General features: G+C 33.4%; 3 protein-coding genes and 1 non-coding gene across 11 annotated transcripts; all 4 read right to left on the bottom strand.

Annotated features, from left to right (window-relative positions):
• Positions 1-131: 131 nt before the first annotated feature.
• Positions 132-2,101, bottom strand: LOC107411305 (large ribosomal subunit protein uL5). Its single transcript, XM_016018866.4, has 4 exons — positions 1,961-2,101; positions 1,738-1,845; positions 1,360-1,598; positions 132-484 (listed from the first exon to the last, which is right to left on the bottom strand). The coding sequence occupies exons 1-4, from the start codon at positions 1,967-1,969 to the stop codon at positions 286-288; spliced, it is 555 nt and encodes a 184-aa protein (XP_015874352.1). The 5' UTR covers positions 1,970-2,101; the 3' UTR covers positions 132-285.
• A 14-nt stretch (positions 2,102-2,115) lies between these two features.
• TRNAE-CUC (transfer RNA glutamic acid (anticodon CUC)) lies at positions 2,116-2,188 on the bottom strand. The gene has a single exon. It is a non-coding gene; the product is annotated as a tRNA-Glu (tRNA).
• A 1,030-nt stretch (positions 2,189-3,218) lies between these two features.
• On the bottom strand, positions 3,219-7,261 carry LOC107411476 (uncharacterized). 2 transcript variants are annotated; one of them, XM_060812691.1, is made up of 3 exons: positions 5,978-7,261; positions 3,835-4,006; positions 3,219-3,716 (listed from the first exon to the last, which is right to left on the bottom strand). In XM_060812691.1, exons 1-3 carry the CDS (start codon positions 6,658-6,660, stop codon positions 3,678-3,680), a joined length of 894 nt encoding a protein of 297 aa, XP_060668674.1. In that variant the 5' UTR covers positions 6,661-7,261; the 3' UTR covers positions 3,219-3,677. The 2 variants fall into 2 exon arrangements, with proteins under 2 accessions (XP_060668674.1, XP_015874556.3); XM_016019070.4 differs by having other exon boundaries at positions 3,219-4,006; positions 5,978-6,702; positions 7,004-7,242.
• A 4,759-nt stretch (positions 7,262-12,020) lies between these two features.
• LOC107411129 (probable LRR receptor-like serine/threonine-protein kinase At5g45780) lies at positions 12,021-17,404 on the bottom strand. 7 transcript variants are annotated; one of them, XM_060818482.1, is made up of 11 exons: positions 16,250-17,397; positions 16,004-16,136; positions 15,668-15,739; positions 14,994-15,137; positions 14,812-14,883; positions 14,670-14,729; positions 14,316-14,389; positions 14,058-14,207; positions 13,631-13,969; positions 12,781-13,172; positions 12,021-12,417 (listed from the first exon to the last, which is right to left on the bottom strand). In XM_060818482.1, the coding sequence occupies exons 1-11, from the start codon at positions 16,401-16,403 to the stop codon at positions 12,097-12,099; spliced, it is 1,911 nt and encodes a 636-aa protein (XP_060674465.1). In that variant the 5' UTR covers positions 16,404-17,397; the 3' UTR covers positions 12,021-12,096. The 7 variants fall into 7 exon arrangements, with proteins under 7 accessions (XP_060674465.1, XP_015874146.3, XP_060674464.1 ...); XM_016018660.4 differs by having other exon boundaries at positions 16,344-17,395; XM_060818481.1 differs by having other exon boundaries at positions 14,058-14,389; positions 15,668-15,727; positions 16,250-17,404.
• Between the last annotated feature and the right edge of the window lie 183 nt (positions 17,405-17,587).

Below are 17,587 nucleotides of genomic sequence, written 5' to 3'. Positions count from 1 at the left end.
TAAAGCTAGTGAAACCATAGTACCGACCACTAAAGAACACGCCACCTCCCTCTCCTTAAAAATAAAATAAGAAAAATAGAAAGGGAAAAAAATAATGGTAATAAAAACCCATAAAGATATAAATAAACCTCTCAAGGAAAACCATCAAGAATAAAATTAATAACAGGAACACTTTAAACCGACTGGTAAATCTCTTTTAAGGAAACACTTTCCTGGCACAAAAAAACATGTTAAGTAAATTCGGTTTCTAAAATAAGAACAAATACAATGTTGAATAAGATCAATCTAAGCTGTAATGGCTTGAGACTTGTTCAGGATGACTCCTTCATATTTAACCTGGAACCATTTCATTGCATCCTCTTTTGTAACCCTATGTTGAATGCCAACAGTGGACTTGCATCTCCGACGACGACCGACACGGTACCCTGGGCGTTCCAAAACAACATAGAAGTCCATGCCGTAGATTCCAGTCGAAGGGTCATACCTGATAGGAGGAGAGGCAAATGTTAGGTGCTATCACATTTTCTCTAATCCTTATTAGCCTATCCCATACTACATCCTATTCCAAGTCAACAAAACTTGATTTAGACTATGCCATTGGCATTTCAACACAAAATCAAGCCCATGAATGAAATGCGTGGGACAAAACTCGTACAACAAATACCAGAACACTAAATAAAACGATGGGTCAGAAGCAAATTCATAAGTGGGAATTGCTATCGTTAAAACTAAGCTTACGCAGCTATCAAACAAAAAATTGCAAGCAAATGTGAACCTTGTATTTGTTGGAAATATAAGGAAAAACCATCATTTTATTTTTGTCACGCAAATATGAAGATTCAGGACCCATCTGGGCTCTATTTAACTCTACGTAGCACATAATTTTTAACACAGAGGAAATACTAAATTAATATGTCCAAGCTCATTAAGCTTTATCAAAGTTGAATTGTAAATTCAATTCATGAAAGTAGCTCTAAAATAGAATCCCCTAGCAAACACCAAATTTTCTTAATAAAAAAAATATAACGACACAAGTGAAATGCAGATTTAGTTTTCTGAAGCACAACAAATACAGGGAAGCACAATGAGCATTAGCATGTAGATATCTCTTAATTTCAAGCATTCAGCAATAGACATCAAATTTCAAAGAAAATCCTAAGAACCACATTCAAGGTCATATACATTGCACAATATTCCAACCAACAAGCATTTTAACCACCAAAAATATATACTCAAATGAAACATAATAGTATATTCTATACAATCCACAATACATAAATACTAAATAAACACTATCAGAGTAGGATATTAAATCTAAAAATCACCAAAAAAAAAAAAATTACAAAAAAGGGTACTGACTTGATTCCGAGATCAATATGCTCCTGAATGCCGAAGCCGAAGCAGCCAGAGTCACTGAAGTTCCTCCTCAAAAGCTCATACTCCTTAACTTTCAAGCCACTCTCAAGAAGCTGCATAGCCTTCTCGCCCCTCACCGTCACATAACAAGCAATCTTCTCATTACGCCTGATCCCGAACGATCGAACCGTGTAGCGAGCTTTGGAAAAGACTGGACTTTGGCCACTCAGTTGCTCCAAAACCTAAACGAAGAAAATAAAATTAAAAAATTCGCTAAGAACAATAAGAAAACCCCGTTATTATATTATTGGGTAGTTTTGAGTTTTTCTAATCTTTTCACGGGAAACAAACAAGAGGGGGGGGGGGGGGGGGGAAAAGAACCTTGGCAGCTCTGGTAAGACGGTCACCGCTTTCGCCGACGGAGATATTGAGGACAAGCTTCTGGACTTTGATCTCCCTCATGGTGTTTGCCAGCTTCTTCTCTGAAGCCTGCTTGCATTTTCAAACACACACAGCAGTCATAACCAAAATTCATACAATAACAAAAGTATGTAATTTAAATTGATCAGAAAATCAAAGTTAGGTTGAAGATGGAGAGGGAAACCATTTGCATTTTGGTGAAGAGGAGAGTGAGCAGCAGACCACCAGAAGAAGCAGATTGATAAAAGAAAGCTTCCCAAATATATATAATTAGGGGTTAGGGTTTTTCACTGTTTGATGGACTGGCAAAAAATTTTTAAAAAACAAAAAATTTAAAATTTCCGTTGCCGGGACTCGAACCCGGGTCTTTCGGGTGAGAGCCGAATATCCTAACCATCTAGACTACAACGGAAAGTTGACCAGGCATTTTAATCAATATTTAATTACATAGTTTTTTGATATGATTTTCCTTTTTGGATTTTCACTTGGGGACACAATTTATAACTTATCCCACACCAACAAACCATTTATTTAACTGATATTTACCATACCAATGAAATCTTGGATTTTTCTTTTAACACAGAGAAATTATAACACAGCTCACTCATAAATTTACCTCATTTGGTAAACATAGAACATCTTCATTCTCAACAACTTTTAATTGCTCAAGTATTTGAACCCCTTTTCTTTTTTCTTTTTTTTTTCACCCCCTTTATCTCTAATTATTAACCTCTTTTAATTGTTAAAACCATTTGACTATGTCAAACGACTCATGTTCAATATCCAAATATTGTTACATATAGTTCAGCTGTTGTTATAATTTCAATTAGCTAAATCATGAGCTCAGCTGAAACCAAATCCATCTCAATTTCAACAAATATTGCAATGTCAAATGGATCATCATAATGAATTTTAGGTAGGTTTACGGATAGGAAACTCTGTGGACATAGCTCTGAGTTCTGCTTCTTACCACTCTCCAAGTGAACATAACTTTTTTTCTCCTTGTTTTTCAGTTTGTTTCCCAGTTTAAGCAAAAGCATGGTTTTGTAACATCGTTCAAATGCTTGAATGGAGGTGAATCTAAGCGTAAACATGGACCTAACAGCCTCTTGCATTTTGAGTCTTAAATATTTTTCATCTCTTATGTAATTTAATGGTTCTCTTTTACTAATTCCAGCTATAGTTGGCTAATATATGCTGGGGGAGAGAAAAATAAAATAAAATAAAACAAAATTATGGCTGTAGTGAAAGCCATCGATTTTAGCCTCACTCCTTGGAGTTACATAAGATGGATCAGACAGCCAAAGAGCAATTCAAGTCATGGTGCTCTCCATAAAAGGATATTTCATTTTAATAGGGCACAAAGTCCATATTGTTTCGGAGCCCCAACCAATGAAGCATGCTCATGATCAATTTGGTGTCATCAAATAAACAAACTATGGTAAATAAACAATCAAGCTTTTATTCAGACCACAAAAAAGAAAAAAAAAGTTTAATATGTACAATGTGATTTCTGCAGTAAATTTACATGCCAATATGAGCACAAAGGAATCAGAAAAAATTTTGGGAGGGGAGAGAGTGAGATTTAAAAAAAAAAAAAAAAAAAAAAAAAAAAAAGGGGAAAAACCTAGAAAAGATACAGCTAATATTATCCAAAACAATTCTTTTCATCCTCTAACATGAAAATTAATATCAACACCAATAAAGGAATATCTATTATCACCTGTCACACTCTTGCAGCACTGAAGCAACTAATTCCACAATCTGATCCTAAAATGCAGGGGTTCGGTGGGAAATTTAATTATCAGACACCAAAGATATGACACCAACGATATCTTCAAGAGCAAAATATAGATCTCAGACTATAATGGGGTGCTAAATCACGAACTTCCATTGCAATTTCAGGACAGTATTGAACCAGAAGAATGGACAAGATGCACCTGGTGCCGATGTGGGATTGAAAGATTTTTTATGCAAGGAAATAACCTTCATATTTTATTCACATCCCTACTAGAACATATTTACACGAAAAAACCATGGAAGCACAAAAGCTATTACCAGGCATGCCATTAAGAAGTTACAAAATGGTTGTCCACGCCAACATCCTCCACTATTACCAGAAGAATTAATACTGCTACCAGTGAATGTTCTTTCATTCCACTCATTCATAAATCTGCTATCCCCTACGCCACTTATATTTTTAGCAGTCTTGCCACAAATTTCACACAACCTGTGTAAATTCACAAAAAAGAAAAAAAAGGAGAAAATCAATATAAATTATAAATTTTGCACAACCTGTGTAAATCTTCTCCCCCCCCCCCGGGGGAGCCCCAACAACCTCCACCCCAAAAACCCAAAAAAAAAAAAAAAAAAAAAAAAAAAAGGAGAGAGAAAATGTATATAAATTTGGATTATCTTATATCATTACATTAGGTTCTTATTCAAAGCAATTCCAAGAAGATATCTTATCAGAGACTTTATGGTGTATTTCAGGATTCTTACTAAGTAAAATAGTTAGCTAAAAATAAAACAAAAAGAAACAGAAAAAAAATTAGAATTCAGCATTTAAACATCGATTAGGATAAGTCAATGAAGATGCAAATTCACAAGGAGTAAACAATCTTCAGTATATTCCATTAAACAGAAAATATAAGAATAACATTCCCACTCTTCCTTTTAGAAGTCGTATCCTCTATACATGATTTCCTTATTATTTTTAAGCTAACAACATATGTTTTAAGCCTTTTAACACAATCAGCATTGCCTGGCCAGTTGTATAAATTAAAAATGAGTCACCAGACTGACTGAACTCACCCAAAACCAGAGAATAAGTCAGTAATTTTCTTCTAACTAACCAAAAGATTGACTAAAGTCAAGGTCACATAATCCATCTCCCTCATCTTTCAAAGTAATTGTGATATGAAAGTGGAGATGGTAGGCCCAAACCAACTACAAAGTTCTTCCCACGTTGTGGATGGGATTTGGCTACCTTTATATAACGGAAATTGCTCAGACAGTGAGATCAACTATTTTCAGAGCAAGAGACAAAGCCGCCTATCCAGCATAACAGAGGAGTTCAAGACAGGGACAAGACAACAACCAACAAGAAATATTGGATCAATGTTTCAACAAAGCCCAAAATCAATAGATTAGCATAAATTGAGATGCAGGAACAGAACCTAACCCTTTCTCTTATTGTTGGTCTCACCTATCTTTCCACCCTCATCTATTATACCTGTTATGTGTGGTATGTTGGCATCATATATATGGTTGGCTCTACTTCCTATCAACTTAAGCTTTTGATATTGATGATAAATTAACATATATTAAAGGCTCATAGTTCAGTAGCTTAAGCTTTTAGGGTTGATGATAATTTAAAGATACTTTAAGAAGGCACATCATAGGAAAGCATTCGTTAAAAGTCAAAATAACCTAAACATCTTCATAAAAGGATCTCCATGCAACATAAATCAGATCACATCTTTTTGAACCAAAATTATGGATTCTGCTTCATGAGGAGGAGAGAAAGACAAATGATGACGTGTCCATAAACCCCATCACAAGGTCATTTGGTAGTTAGAAGAAGGAAAATGTATTTAAGCCTCAAGTTGGTAAAATATCATATCAAACTGAAATGAGATACACTCCTCTCCCGTGAAATTGAATGAGATACATTTCTTTCCAGTGATAGTGAAATGAGATACAATTCAACTTAAAACTAGGCAGAAAATGGAAAAGGGGTGAAAGAGATAAAGAACTTAGATCACCATAAATAATAATAAAATCTGATTATTTGTCATTCTTGTATAAATGCATTTCCAGCCTTTTATTCCTAAACTTATAAATTTTAATTTTTGATGTTTCACATTCATCACTTCCTAGGACAAAATTTTTGAATGAGACTATGTAATTCAAAGTAACTGGGTATGGAAAAAGAAAAGATGAAAAAAGAAATGAAGCAGCTAGGATATGGTTTATATTATAAGTGAAATATTATTTCGTGATACTTGTATAACTGTTATATGAGTTATGAGTATATAATTTAGAAAGCACTAGTCATTAGTTAACTTAACCCAAATCCATAATGTAATTCCGAACCCAAATATGCTTTTAAAACAATGTAATTTGCAAATTCACGAAGACACACACACACATCAATCTATATACACATCCATATTTCAATAAAAATGGAAACATTTACCTGTTTCCTTTTAGCTTAAACCATGCTTCTGCACAGTGACGATGAGCGATACCGAGCTCACCTTTACAGCCGCAGCCCAGATGAATTAAATCTACAGCAGACTTTACAGTAGTTGTTGTCGTTGTTGTTGTTGTTGTTGGTCTGTCGGGCGATTGATCAGAGGTCAAATGGCAAATCCTACAAATCTTTTCCGCATCCCATTTATCACCATAGCCTTTACCATTCCCACAGTTTACATCAATCACACACGACTGCTTATCAGCTCCAGAGACAATCTTTTTTGATTCTTCCATTGATACCTTAGTTGATCCCAATTCAGAAACCTTTGCATTAAGCCCCCTATTATCTCCACCACACATTGGAGACTCAGCAGTATTAATCACAACTGTAGTCTCAAACACAACCCCAACAACCGGATTTGTTGAATCCCCATTCCTTGCTTGCTCACCTTCACCTGATACCTCACCATGACCTTCTTCTGCCGATATTTTATTTGATTCACGACCCATTGCTTCCAAATCTTTATTTTCAGCTCTAACGCTACCGGGCTCATCCCCATTAGCCACGCTGACAGTCTCGACAACAGGCTTATCAACAGAATCACCCGAAGTCTCAGTCACCCTTTTATCAACTCGACACGACACCTCATGACTATCCCGCAGATCATGTTCCTTTTCATCCATTACTCAGTTAACGCGTCTTAGAACCCACAGAAAGATAACAAACTTCACCAAAATCCCAACAACGACATAAACCCAATTAAATAAACGAATTTCCAAATATCAAGGGGTAAAAAAATAAAAAATAAAAAAAATTGAATGTGCAAGAAGTATACACATGAACCCAATTAAATATCCGATATTTTTATGATATGCAAGAAACAATATTATAATACTGGGAGTGACCAAATAAGCCATCCATGCTCCTATTAACAATTTCCAACATTATAATTAATAAAAGAACTGAATTTCACCGGAACTTTAAACAAAATCTAACGGCTAAATCTACGAAAAAGAAACAAAATACCCGAGCCTTCCTTATCTGCCACAGACCAGTTCAATTCCAGCGGAAAAGAGCTCCGACCAGCAGCCAAGGAACGGTTTTTATCCCCCAGAGATTAAAATATGAGGAATATCAGATCTGGGGTTCTCTCAAAATTTCATCTTGCACCAACTGTGTGATCTCATTTCTCTGGGAATTGGGTGCTCAATATATATTGGCGACAGTGTGCAACTTAGGTGAAGAAAGGAACTAGAAAATAGTAAAAAATAAAAATAAAAAAATAAAAAATAAAAAATAAAAAAGTAAAAAAGTCTCTTTTGAGGTTTAAGTGAAAAAATTGAAATTGAAATTGACCAGGAAGATTATTTTTTTGGTGAAAGACCAGGAAGATTACTGGGTGAGCATTGGGAATTACTGAGAAGGATAAGGGAAAGTTACACTTTATGCCGCTTGATTTTGGATAATATTTTAATTTCTTCTACGTGTTACTTATGATGTACATATATGATCATCCAGGCACAAATATGAATTGAATTTTAGAGCCAAAAAAAAAAAAAAAAATTAACCATTAAAAAAAAAATACAAATAATGAAGACGTAAATCATGGTTTTCCCATCTACCCAGTTTGGTTTCTTTTCATATATATATATATATATATATATTTTTTATTGGGTAATACATTTAAAACTATATTATTATATTGGACTTTTGGATGACGTTTCAAATAAGTATAATTATAAAATCTCTCTCTGCAAATTATCTGCTTCTTAATGCCGTAACAGAAAAACAAACAAACCAAATTGTTGGATTTTTCTGTTTTGGGGTTTGTACACCGTAGGTTTAGTATGCTGTCTCTTCTGTTTTAGCCAAATTTTAGAATTCTTGACCATCTCATTTTGAATCGCTTTTCTTTTTTTTACTTTGATTCTTAAATCTTTTGTTTGTTTGTTTTTGTTTTTTTCTCTGATTTAATTTTGTTTGCTGTGTTTTTTAATCATTTAATATATGTATATGGCATGATTAGCAAATGATAAAAGTTAATGTAACCGGATTTGCATTTTAGGCTGGAATGTAATATAATATTTAATATATGTATAGCTGTGACAAATAGTATATATAAAGTATAGCTCTGAAAAATACTGGTTGTTTATCTTAATCATGAAAAGTTATTTTGCATGCTTAGAATTTTTATTCAACACGCTTTAATTTATTTATATATATACAAATTTGACCAAAATTTAATTTAATTTTATGGAATGTGATTGATTGTTGTTGCTTCCTATAAGGAACAAAAAATTACAAATTTACCCAAAAAAAAAAAAAGGGACAAAAGGTCACAAAGTTGTAAATGTCACAAGAAAGCTGTATTGATAGGACGGATGTGTATGTTGCACCTTATTATTGTTTAATAACAAATCCAAAGATTCATAATAAAAAAAAAAAAAAAAACCCCACAAATCCAAATGATTATTTACCAAAAAAGAAACAAAAAAACACATCTAAATAAGGATAAAAATTAGGAAAAAAGGGAATTTGGCATATATATATATATATATATATAAATGTATGTCTGCATTTGTTGTGTAGGTAATTTATATACAAACAACCTTAGTCAGTACTTATAAATTTTACAAATGAGGAAAAAAAAATTATTAAATGTGCAACAACTAATTAAGCAAATTGTTTACCCAAAAAATAATAATAATTAGGCAAATATATATTGTGATATCAAAATTCTATTTATTACATACCTATATATGAATATACAGTTCGTCTATGGTGCGAACGGTCTTCATACGAACCACAGTATTGGTGACGGTTTTTCATAATATTGGTGACTATTTTCTAAGAAACCGTCATTAATACTATGAAAAACCGTCACTAATATTGCGGTCCTCATGCGGACCGTCCTCACCATAGAATTTCTGTATGGATATATGTATTAGTATATGGAATATTTATATGGAATTAATATCTCTAAATATAAGAACAATTTGCTTCATAGATATTAACATTTTTTTTTAAAGATATTATCATTTATTGAGGAGAAAAAATCTAATAGAATGAATTAATCTATTATTTAGACAAAAGTATTTAAAAAAAAAAAGAGTATATCTGTTAACAAATAAATACATAAACATTTTGTAAATTTCTCTATATTTATAAATTATATAAGTTTGAAAAGGTATCCAGTGGAAAAACATAATAATAATAATTATAAAGAGTACCACTACCACAAGAATCCAAGACGACTCCAAAAGTAAACCAAATATAGGATTATACCAAACGAGGTTTCTTGTATACTTCCATGTATATGTATGTAGAATGCGAGAAATATAAGAAAAGCAAAGGAAAAATTCTGAGAAGATTCAAATATCAGCTATCTAACCAGATAGTAAAAATTTTTAATTTTCTGTTTCTGTGGGCTATGGGGAAGGAAGGTATACCAAAAGTACACGATTTGATAATTAATTGTCAGAGTAAGCTGAGTAAATTACATAATTAAAGAACATATTCTGAGTTACCTTTTTTCCATTTTGTGTGTATTCATTCATTCAATATTCCTTGTGCATTCATTAATCATAATATATATATATATATATATATATATATATTACGCTTTGAGCTAAGAATGTCTTTTAACTAATATTCACTCCATCGTTACCAACTGCTAGCAAGTTAAGGATTCTTGTGAATTAGGCTACTCGGTCTATTTTTTATTCTGGGTTTTGTTGGGTTGTTGATTATGAAAGTTATATTATATAGTTGTCATAATCTTCATAATTCAAGTCGTTTCGTTCTTCTCTTCGCCATCCACAACATCATAACATCGATGCCAAATTAATTCCTAAAATGACATGTGATAAGTGCTTACAACTTCACAATAAATAGAAGTTACAACTTACAACCACTCCCAAAATAAAAATAATAATAACACAAAAAAAATATATATATATATATATTTATATGAGTCTTGAATTTAAATCCTATGGAATCTACTTAATCATTTCATTAATGTTCCATAAATAAAAATGACATTTTTTCAGCTTAGATGCATGCATACGTTGCGTGTTGCAGCAAGCCAAGGAAGTTGCGCAGGCAAGTAGAGTATGACCCAGAATGAAGAAGATTTAATTATATATGAAAATACCAAGTTGTTTGGCTTAAAAAGTCAAGGAAGGAAGGATTGGACCGACAAGTTTTTCTCGGATAAGTATAAGCAATTGTACACGTCATTACCTATAATTAAGACTAGAGACTGAGATACTGTTAATGTGGTTTTAAAAATTAAAAAAAAAAAAATGAAGAAGAAAAAAGCCATTGCCATGAATATATATATATATATATATATTCTGCCTGCCAGCCCATTATGACATTATGTTTGGTAAAACATAACCCATCGGTTTTATGTTTTCTGCTTTATGTTTGATGGGTGTTGAAGAGCATTTTGGACTCAAGTCATAACTTTTTGAATTTGTCTTTTTGCTTGGACCCCTTGGAGTCAAATTCTTAGGATCACTTTGTCTGTAATTGGGGCTCTAGGAATAGTGTTTCTAGTTTTGTAAATTTGGTTGATTTTCCTTTCTCAGTTTGTAGACCTTGTGAATCATGATCTTGTGGCTAGAGAGCCACATCTTGATTTGTGACCAGTCTCTTTTTTTTTTTTTTTTTTTTTTGGGTTTAATAAAACTCATCTTAAAAAATAAATAAATAAATAAAAACTATCTGTTCGTGTTTTACTTGGGGGGTATAATTTTTTTTTTTTCTTTCTCTTTTCTTTTGTTTGGTAAATGGTCTTTAATTCAATTTATTGATGGATTGGACATGTCGGAATTGTGATGTCACTTTATTTTGCCATCCATTACGCCATCACTTTAGCCATACATATAGGTGCAAATTTTCAATTAAAGCTTCAATTTTTAACGTAACACGTCTTTTTAAGCATTTGTTTTTTTTTTTTTTTAATAAAACATTTTAAGCATTTGTTTTACATACTTCTTTGACAAAAACCACATTTTTAATTTTAAAAAAAAAATTAAAGAAGAAAAAAGTATAGACCATTTTGAAATTGAGAATAAAATGGAGGGTCCAAAATTGAAGTTAATCCTAGATCATTAGGATTGTCAAACTGTTGTAGACCCACTATATATGAAACTGTCTTCTTCCAACTAAAATACTCACTCACAGAAGATATCTGAGGACTGAAATGTTACAGTTCAATTATATAAAATATAGCATCGACTTTGAATATAAATTAGCTCCTAAATCTTTGACGTCAGAGATGATGAGGGTCAAAGGGGGAATTTTTTTTTTCTTTTTTTTTTTTTTTATGGTAAATGGGGATCATTTGTAGTTGAACAGTTTGGGCATTGTATTATAATACTAGTCCAACTAATTTGTTATTTAATATCATATACACAGTAATGATTCTCATGTTTAGATACATTATTCGTGTTATTAGAAATTTATAAATAAATATAATGAACACGTAAAAAAGAGAAAGGAATATGCCATAATGATTAGTATGCACATATTAATTCCAGTGAAAAATAATTGAGTACTTCCGAAATTGAGTCTAATTTAGTAATGGTCGCAAAATCAAATGACTTTATTAGCTGGAAAAGAGAAAAAGTATCCATGCTTGGACGTTGATAGAGAGGAAAAGTGGAAGAAAAGAGAAAGGGGGAGACAGAAACAAAGAAGGAAAGTCCATTCCTTGTTTAAAAAAATTTTGGTAATAAACAAAATAAATGGAATTATTACAAAAACTACAAATAGTTAAAATAGTGATTCAGCAGCTAAACGTTTTTTTTACTTCTTTTCACCTTTCTATCCCATACCATACCAGAGGAATGGATATTATTAGCACTTATACCATCCCTTGTGTCAATTTTATCCTCTATAGAATACTGGCTTAAGACCAGCACCATAACCTTGAAAGATATTGAAATTTATCTCTATTTGCACATAATGAAACCAGACACTCAATCAACCAGTTACTCTCCTTTTCCCCTCCATAGAAAATCAAAAAAGACAAAAATAAAATAAAATAAATACCCTTTATATACCAACTATTAGATGCAAAATTCATTTACATTTTAACTTTGAAAGTCTAGTTACCGAGGTCCGGAAAGCTCCATGGCTTCAATGATGAAAGATGACTCTTCAGGAGCATCATTGTAATTCCTGGAGAAACTACAAGCCCTTGCCTCACTAAGGTTGGTACCACCTTGTGATTCCTCGGCATGTCCTGACTGACTCACAAGACCTTCCAAAACCTTCAAGACTTCTGACATCTTTGGCCGGAGGTACGGATTTGATTGAGTACATTGCAGAGCCAACTCCACCGATTTTTCCAGTTCTATTGGATCAAAACATCCTTTTAGATCTCTGTCTACTAAAACTCCCAGCCGTTTCTCATTATGTAAGGTTCTTACCTGCATAATGCAAAGCCATCAGGTATAAACAAAGGATAATGCGAAGATGGGAACCAAAGGAGCAAAGCAGGGAAACAATTTGCGAAGCAAGGTTAACAATTAGCAATGCACATTAGAATCTACATAATTTTATATACTATTAAGGTTTATCAAACAAAATAAAGTTTCATTACCAACTGAAAATGTGTTGTCCACTTGGATACACTTGTACAAGAAAATTTTCTGTTTTGAGAAAAGGGATAGATGGCCATGGAGTTGATGCTAGTCTTTGGCACTTATACAGGACTAACAGACTTCTATCAACCATTTCCATGAGGCAGTAAGCTTATATGAATTATCAAAAGAAGTTTACAAATTACTTACCCATTCAAGAATCATTCCCTTCTGAACCTGACCATTTCCAGCATTTAATGCCTTTTGTCCAGTTATGAGTTCCAAAAGTAGTATACCAAATCCAAAAACATCAGTTTTTTCAGAAGACTGTCCCGTCGAAAGATACTCTGGGGCAATGTGTCCTACAGTGCCCCGCACTGCAGTAGTAACATGTGAATCCCTCCTATCTAACAGCTTTGCAAGACCAAAATCCCCAACTATAGCTTCAAAACTTTCATCCAACAATATATTAGCAGCTTTCACATCCCTATGAATAATTTTTGGATTGCACTGTTCATGCAAGTATAAAAGTCCCCGAGCAGTTCCAAGCGCAATATACAGTCTCTTGCTCCAATCTAATGATGGCTTTTCCCCACATGTTTCTGCAAATGAAATCAAGCTGATAAGGAACTACTGGCAAATAAATAAAATATATAAGCAGTAATTGGTTCTAATTTAGATTTTAGAGCTAAAAATGAATCACACACCATGTATTAAATCCATGGAAAAAGATCCAACATTGAATTGAACATTTTTGCACAACAATTGTTAAACTGCTGCAATCATGAAAGACACTTTAATATGTCATACTAGTTATAAAGATAATATCTTCTAGAAATTCTAATGTCCATCTTATAATATTTTCTTTTTAATTTAGTTAACAAAATCTTCCCCGAAAGCTCTTTATTTATTTATTTTTTTTAACCAAAAAACCAAGAAGTTAAAAACAATACTATCTCATATCTAAATCACATAACAAAATTCCTATTTCCTCAAGTAGAATCACATGCCTCTCGCTCAGAAGCCCACAGGCTTACACAAGCAACAAAATGGAACGAACCTCTCAAGCGGTCAGCAACACTACCATTTGGCATGTAAGGATAAACCAGCAATCTCTCATTGGGAGTCATACAGAATCCATATAAGCGTAATAGGTTTCTATGCAAAGCCAAGCCAATCATTTCAACTTCTGTTTGAAACTGTACTTCTCCAGTGTAATTTGGATCTTTCAACCTCTTTACTGCTACCAGTGTCCTATTCGGAAGACATCCTTTATAAACAACTCCAAATCCACCTTGCCCTAGGATGTTTTTGGGATTAAAATTGCTTGTAGCTGTTTGCAGTTCACGAAATGAGAACCTCTTCAAATGACCAATATCAAATTCATAATCTTGCTGCACTGCAAATATAAATCATCACAAAATTTTCACAATACGCACCATAATATATTTGCAAGAAAAGAAGCATAAGCCTAGTTTAGGAAGTACCATAAGATGTAAAGAGTAGACGAGATCTGTACCAATGCACCCAGCAAACAATCAGCATCACCGAAACGACAAATGTGCAACTAATACCTATGGAAACAGAAAGCACCCATCGGTGATGATGACCATTGACTTTCTCCAGTGATTTTGTGCCTGCAAATAAACCATTATCAACATATCCATATCTAATAACTAGAAAAAAGAAAAAGATTGGATGAATTGAACAACAGAAAAGGATTCGAGAAGTTGGATTTATATTACTATCTACTGGTTTTGGAACAGCTGGAGAAATTTGAGCTGATGGAGTAGTCCAGAGAAAGTTGTTCCCGGTTATACTGCAATAAAATATGTACACTGTAAACTGAAACTAAAGGAGGAAAAAAGTTCAATAATATTGCAAAACTACTGTGCATAATATATTCTAACAACAAAATGTGAACGTGTCATTGCTATGGGTTATCATTACAGTAGAATGAACACAGCCTTCTAAATGACCAAGGCACAGACATATAATAACCCAACTATCCTATCATAATTCTGCCTAGAGTCAGGTAACTACTGGTAAGACATAGAACAGTGATTACAAGATGGAACGTCTTTCCAAGAACTTCTCACCTGTAGTCTTTTGCTAGTATTTTTGGAGGTGGGCCACTCAAATTATTGAATGATAAATCCCTATGCAGTATAATAGATCAAAATCAGAATCACTCTAAATAATCAGTAAGATAATAAAGTCAAAATTCGATGTAATACATACAAGAATGAAAGAGTAGTGAGACTTGCAACAAGCTTAGGAATTTGTCCACTTAATTCATTCCTGCTAAGCCGCCTGTAAAACTTGGCATGGAAAATGTTCAAATTATGAATGGACAGATGAAAACACACTTGAAAATCAATACTTAAAATTTCAATGTCCAATTTAGTGTAAGCCATACTCACAAGTAACTTAGACGAGTCAGAAACCCCAACGAGCTTGGAATTTCTCCGACAAAATTGTTACCTGAAAGGTCAAGAGTATGAAGCTCTGAAAGTTTTCCTATCTCAGCTGGGATAGTACCAGTTATGTCATTATTCTGCAACAACCTGCATTTATGAAAATCAAAATAAAAGAATCATTGGTTAAATGTTTAATTGTTTGTTCTCTTTATTTGTTTAATTGCCTTTCTTCTTCTTTTTTTATTATTATTATGGTTGATCGAAGTTAAGGTTCAAAAGATACCGTGACTTTACTTGATTGGAAATAAGGAAAATTGTATCATGATCCCTAGCAGTGTATCTATGGCATGCTAATTTGTTCATTAGAAACAACCTAGGCAGCCCCTCCCATCTAAAAAGGACCCACATTTTTATTAACTATGATTACCAAAAACTTTTGTCTCCTCTACATATGAATAAAAAAATGCATGCAATAATCATATAAAAGTTAAAATTATGATAACTCTACCTCTAGTCATTTTCCACCATTTTGCTTTATCAATTGAAAAGTTTAAGTCCACATTAATCTTGAATAGAAAACAATTTGGATACTTGTTAATTAAGAATTGATAGCTCAATTGAGAAAAAAGAAAAACCAAATGTTAAAAAGACAAGAAGTCCAAAGATAGTCAGCTTACAAAGTCCGGAGGTGACTCAAATTCCCAATACTCGGAGAAAGAGTTCCAGATAATCCCATGCTGGTCATTTCACTATCAAGGTTAGATACAAAATCCCATTTCAGATTGGCATTCATGACAGTGAAGGCAACCCAATTGCAAAGAATTAACAGCCTCAAAGTCAAACATACTAACAAGTAAAGTAAATTGGGAAAGGACTCCCTTTGGGAATTTGTCAATATCCGCTCTTTTTGTTACAAGGGGGAACATATTTTATTTTATTTTATTTTTTATTTTTTTTGTTTCGCTTCATTTCCAGAAAAGAATTAAATCATGATGAAAATGAGGTATACATACAGGGAAATAACAAAGCCTTCCAAAGAGCAACCGACCATGTTCCAAGTGCATGGATCAACCGAATTTATATCCCAACCATCCATCACCCTCAACTCATCCTTCATCTTACTCTTCATCGGCATCAATGCAGCCACTGCTCCATGCAAGACAAAGATACAAACTTCAAAGTAAATAAAGAACTGATTTTTTAAGTTACAAAAAAAAAAAAAAAAAAAAAAAAAAAAGGGTTCAAGGAAACGAAAATACAGTAAAAAGAAGAAAAAAACAAGAAACGGGTCTTTATTCCTAGTAGGCCCGGAAGAAAGCTAAGTAATGGTTTATGGCTTTTGCAGCTGTAGACCTTCATAGTTGACACCCTTGGGGGATAAATGACTGTCAGAGGCTCCAACGAAAGCAACATTGAAGTAGAAGTAAGAGTAGTAGTGGAAGAACAAGAAGAAGAAAAGGCAAAAGGCAACCTTTACGCGTTCCATCATCAAGATGGAAATGAACCAACAAAGTAGTAAAGAAGAAGAAGAAGAAAAGCAAGCATCAGACAAGTTTTCTTGAAAACTTTTGGAAAAGTTGGATCTTTTGATCCTTTTTCACCTCCATTGCAGAGTGGGGTTTTTCCTCGGTGGAATTTCAACTCCTCCTTTTACTTCCTTTCATTGAACCTGTTTTTGGAATCTCACTTTTCCTCGAAAACCACCACCCCACACAAATAAAATAAATAAATAAATAAAAGTTAACTAATTCACTGTTATTATAATGGAACAAAACAAAAAAGAAGAAAAATATAAAATTTGATTATTAAAATTTGGTAAAGACCGGGCAGACAGCTCGAGATTTGGGAAGTGACAGCGACTGTCTCCCAGAGTTCCATCGGCTCTGGATTCCATGTTGTGGGGACCAGGATTCTAAACACTCTACATGTACGTATCATCCTGTCTTAACCGTTTGATTTATACCCCAATTTTAAAAGGGACACGGATCGAGGGCTCAGATTATATTGGCGGTGTGCAAGTGCAGGTAGAATGGGTGTTACTTGTAGTAGAGGAGTGAAGAAAATTTGAGTCTCCGTCTGGGATTGCTCGCTAGTGGCGCCAACTTGGTGTTCGCCGGTAAGGATAGTCACTTTTTTCGATGCTTTCATCTTTAGATTATTTTTTTTATTTATTTATTTTTTAATTTTTTTGGGTCATCTTATCACTTACCTTCAGTGCATTTTTTTATTAACAACTTTGAATTCCAAGCGCTAGTTCAGCTGATGGCTTTTCAGACAGCCTTCACGCATTTTATTTCAGCATTGACATGGTTCAAAATCAATCTGGCGAAGATACAAAGTTCAATCTAGTGAAGATATGTCCAAATGTACCGACTATTACTTTGTTCTAGTTTCACTCACAAGCAGTTCTTGACCAAAACATCAACCTAGTTCCTAGCCAACAGCCCCCGGGTCACACTGCTTTTACTTTATGGAGTATGGAAACTTCTTGAGAAAAAAAGGAAAAACAGAACTACGTAAAACATTCATAGTTTTCTCATAGCTTTTCTTTTGAAAGAAAACCAAACACAATGTCTGCATATTTTTTTACCTTCACA

The sequence above is a fragment of the Ziziphus jujuba genome, chromosome 1 (assembly GCF_031755915.1).
Source record: "Ziziphus jujuba cultivar Dongzao chromosome 1, ASM3175591v1".
NCBI classification, from domain to species: Eukaryota; Viridiplantae; Streptophyta; class Magnoliopsida; order Rosales; family Rhamnaceae; genus Ziziphus; species Ziziphus jujuba.
This window is presented reverse-complemented; position numbering and strand designations above follow the sequence as displayed.

Coding starts and splice junctions, on each gene's coding strand:
- LOC107411476 (XM_016019070.4), bottom strand. CDS start 6,660: ATGGATGAAAAGGAACATGATCTGCGGGATAGTCATGAGGTGTCGTGT. Junction 4,007..5,977: donor TTTAAGCTAAAAGGAAACAG/GTAAATGTTTCC, acceptor GAATTTACACAG/GTTGTGTGAAATTTGTGGCA.
- LOC107411129 (XM_060818480.1), bottom strand. CDS start 16,403: ATGTTGCTTTCGTTGGAGCCTCTGACAGTCATTTATCCCCCAAGGGTG. Junction 16,137..16,249: donor GTTTTTTTCTTCTTTTTACT/GTATTTTCGTTT, acceptor TGCATGGAGCAG/TGGCTGCATTGATGCCGATG. Junction 14,390..14,669: donor ATACTAGCAAAAGACTACAG/GTGAGAAGTTCT, acceptor ATTTTATTGCAG/TATAACCGGGAACAACTTTC.
- LOC107411305 (XM_016018866.4), bottom strand. Junction 1,599..1,737: donor GTCTTACCAGAGCTGCCAAG/GTTCTTTTCCCC, acceptor TTCTTCGTTTAG/GTTTTGGAGCAACTGAGTGG. Junction 485..1,359: donor CATATTGATCTCGGAATCAA/GTCAGTACCCTT, acceptor TCCTCCTATCAG/GTATGACCCTTCGACTGGAA.